This window comes from Triticum urartu, chromosome 2, assembly GCF_003073215.2.
Source record: "Triticum urartu cultivar G1812 chromosome 2, Tu2.1, whole genome shotgun sequence".
NCBI lineage: Eukaryota > Viridiplantae > Streptophyta > Magnoliopsida > Poales > Poaceae > Triticum > Triticum urartu.
The window spans coordinates 22,545,076-22,547,801 of NC_053023.1; the positions used below are offsets into that span (position 1 = coordinate 22,545,076).

Genomic DNA, 2,726 nt, shown 5'->3' on the forward strand with positions numbered 1-2,726 from the left:
TAAACTCTGCCGCCGCACGACGTGGGACACCTCGCTGGCCACTGCATGCGCTCTCCCTACCCCAGCCGATCCAGGGGGTTCGCCGCCGCGTCTAGCCAAACAGCCTATGTCCCACAACCTCGAGGCAGCCAAGCAGCCACCTCGCCGGAGGTCGCCGCATGCACTCCATGAGAAACATCGTGTACAACCGCTGGTCGCCAGGACCTCCTGTCCCAACGCACGCCGGCGAGCCCCCGAACCCGTTGCACAATGAACCGTGGGCTTCCACAAGAAGGCGCCCTGCCACCATCGTCAGCAGCGCGGGCTTTGTCCGGCGGCGTTCTCCGGCAGCTGCTCGGGAAAGGAAGGCGCAGGAGCAGCAGGCGCATTACAGTGTCGCGCCCGAGTTACCCGGGGCAGAGCGATGAGGGGTGATCCACTTTTCTTGCAGTGACGCAGAGTGTTGTTTCTCATGCTGAGTGTCATCTAGTTATTCCTATACCTGGGCCACCAATATTCTAGTAGTTTTGAAAAATAACATTTTTTTTCTTAATTTGGTTTAGAAAAATATGTCTATATTTCTGTTTTAAACACTACAAAATGGTATTGGTGATACTGCGGTTTATGAAATTGTTTTATTCATTGACGCCAAACATAGCCTGAAACTGTCAATTCTTATGCTATCCCATGCTTATCTAGAACAAACATGGCGATGACTCATACCCTACACGATAAGACACACAATCATATACTCCCTCCGTTCGTAAATATATGTCCTTTTAGAGACTACACTCGTATCTACATAGACGGTTTTTTAGAGTATTGGTTTACTCATTTTGCTTCGTATGTACTTCCTCCGTTCTAAAATAGATAACTCAATTTTACACTAATTTAATACAAAGTTAGTATAAAGTTGAGTCATTTATTTTAAAACAGATGGACTAGTCTATAGTGAAATCTTTAGAAAGACTTATATTTAGAAACTAAGGGAGTAGGTTATGCTACTGTTATGCATATTAATTAAAAAGACACATGTGATGATCCAAACACGCAACGCCATGGAAATATATCATTGTGTAGTTCAACTGTCCCAACATGCCACATACGGGTTCATGCTGAACCTGCTCTCTCCAAGCACACGCATGCGAGCCTAATATATAGATACACGCACACGCTATCTATGGGCAACTAGCCAACTACTAGTATCGCAACGGCCGGCAGCTGCAGGTAAGCAACAGCAGAGCTTGCAATATGGTCGTCGCGCTCTTCCTCGCCCTCCTCTTAGCCGTCACCGCCACGGCCATATCGGAGCAGGAGACGACCACGCACATCAAGGTGTACTGGCACGACGTATACAGCGGGCCCAGCCTGACGGCGGTGGAGGTGGCGCGTTCCCCGTCGACCAACTCCTCTAAGACCCTGTTCGGCGGGGTGTATGTCATCGATGACGCGCTCACGGACGGGCCCGACCTCAACTCGTCGAGGCTGGTGGGGCGCGCGCAGGGCATGTACGTCAGCTCCGACAAGGACGAACTGGCTGTGCTCATGAACATGAACTTAGTCTTCACCGCGGGCAGCAGGTACAATGGCAGCAGCGTCGCCATCATGGGCCGGAACTCAGCGGCGTCCGGTGCCGTCCGCGAGATGCCTGTCATCGGTGGCACCGGCATCTTCCGTTGGGCCCGTGGGTACGCGCTGGGCACAACGTACGCCTTCAACATTAGCACCGGCGACGCCACAGTCGAGTACAACGTCTTCATCCGCCACTAGTAGATCGGACGATCAATCGGCTGTTGTTAAAGTTATGAGTATTTATTAAATAATGAATATGACCATTCTGAGATGCTATAACTAATAATTAAATATAATATGTTTTCTTTACTCAAATGCTCAAAGAATATGTATTTATGTCATTACTCTTGTGCTTTAACGTTTTCCAGAACATGGAAATAAAGAGTTTTTTCTGTGAAACACCGGCCGACCAACCAAGCGTTGCGCCGGTCGTGTGCACCCACAATATGCATCTCCCGGGTCCCACGCTTAAAGTTATCCTCCCACCTCTTCTCTGCTCCACCCATTTTTCTCTCCCGCACACAGCTCCTTTCTCCCCAAGCACCGACGGACATGCACGCCTTTCCCTCAGGTGAACTCACCCGCCGCCACAACCTCTCTGACACCAAGAAGCTTATCAATTTTCCCTGCTTCCCTCCCACATCATCACCCATCCCCTCAGGCTAGGCGTTGTGAGGGGTGGGACAGTCACCGTAGCTGGAAACGGCGAGCTAGCTCAGGAGACACGGGAGATGCTCTTGGCTTAGTGGAATGTGCCATTTTTTTTGCTGCAACAGGGAATCATCCAGCACATGAGACGACGATGCCCATGTGCTGGAATCAGCCACCAACACCGGCAGCAGCAAAACGCTACAACAATTGACCACAAAGCTGCAACCGCTCGGCGGTTATGTTGGAACTGGCGGGCTAGTGAAGCTGCAACGATGGTGGAGACACTAGAACCGGGTGGTGATGATGGAACCCCCAGGCCGGAAAGCGGCAATCATTTGTCGACAGAGCTGCAACCATGGAGCGGAGTTGTTTGATCGCTCGACAAATTTTTGCTAGAGAACCTCCTAGCCCGAAACCTTCAACCGAGAGATCCAAATGATACTACCGGCAGCCTAGAAAGCTACAACCTGCCACCTAAAAAGCTTGAATCAAAGAGGGGGGAGCCAGTGGTAAGGCATCAATCC

The 2,726-nt window shown here is 50.7% G+C and overlaps 1 protein-coding gene across 1 annotated transcript; it reads left to right on the forward strand.

The window, feature by feature from the left end:
* The first annotated feature begins 1,022 nt into the window (after nt 1-1,022).
* LOC125540766 (dirigent protein 21-like) lies at nt 1,023-1,814 on the forward strand. Its single transcript, XM_048704331.1, has one exon. The coding sequence runs from the start codon at nt 1,231-1,233 to the stop codon at nt 1,747-1,749; it is 519 nt and encodes a 172-aa protein (XP_048560288.1). The 5' UTR covers nt 1,023-1,230; the 3' UTR covers nt 1,750-1,814.
* The last annotated feature ends 912 nt before the right edge of the window (nt 1,815-2,726 follow it).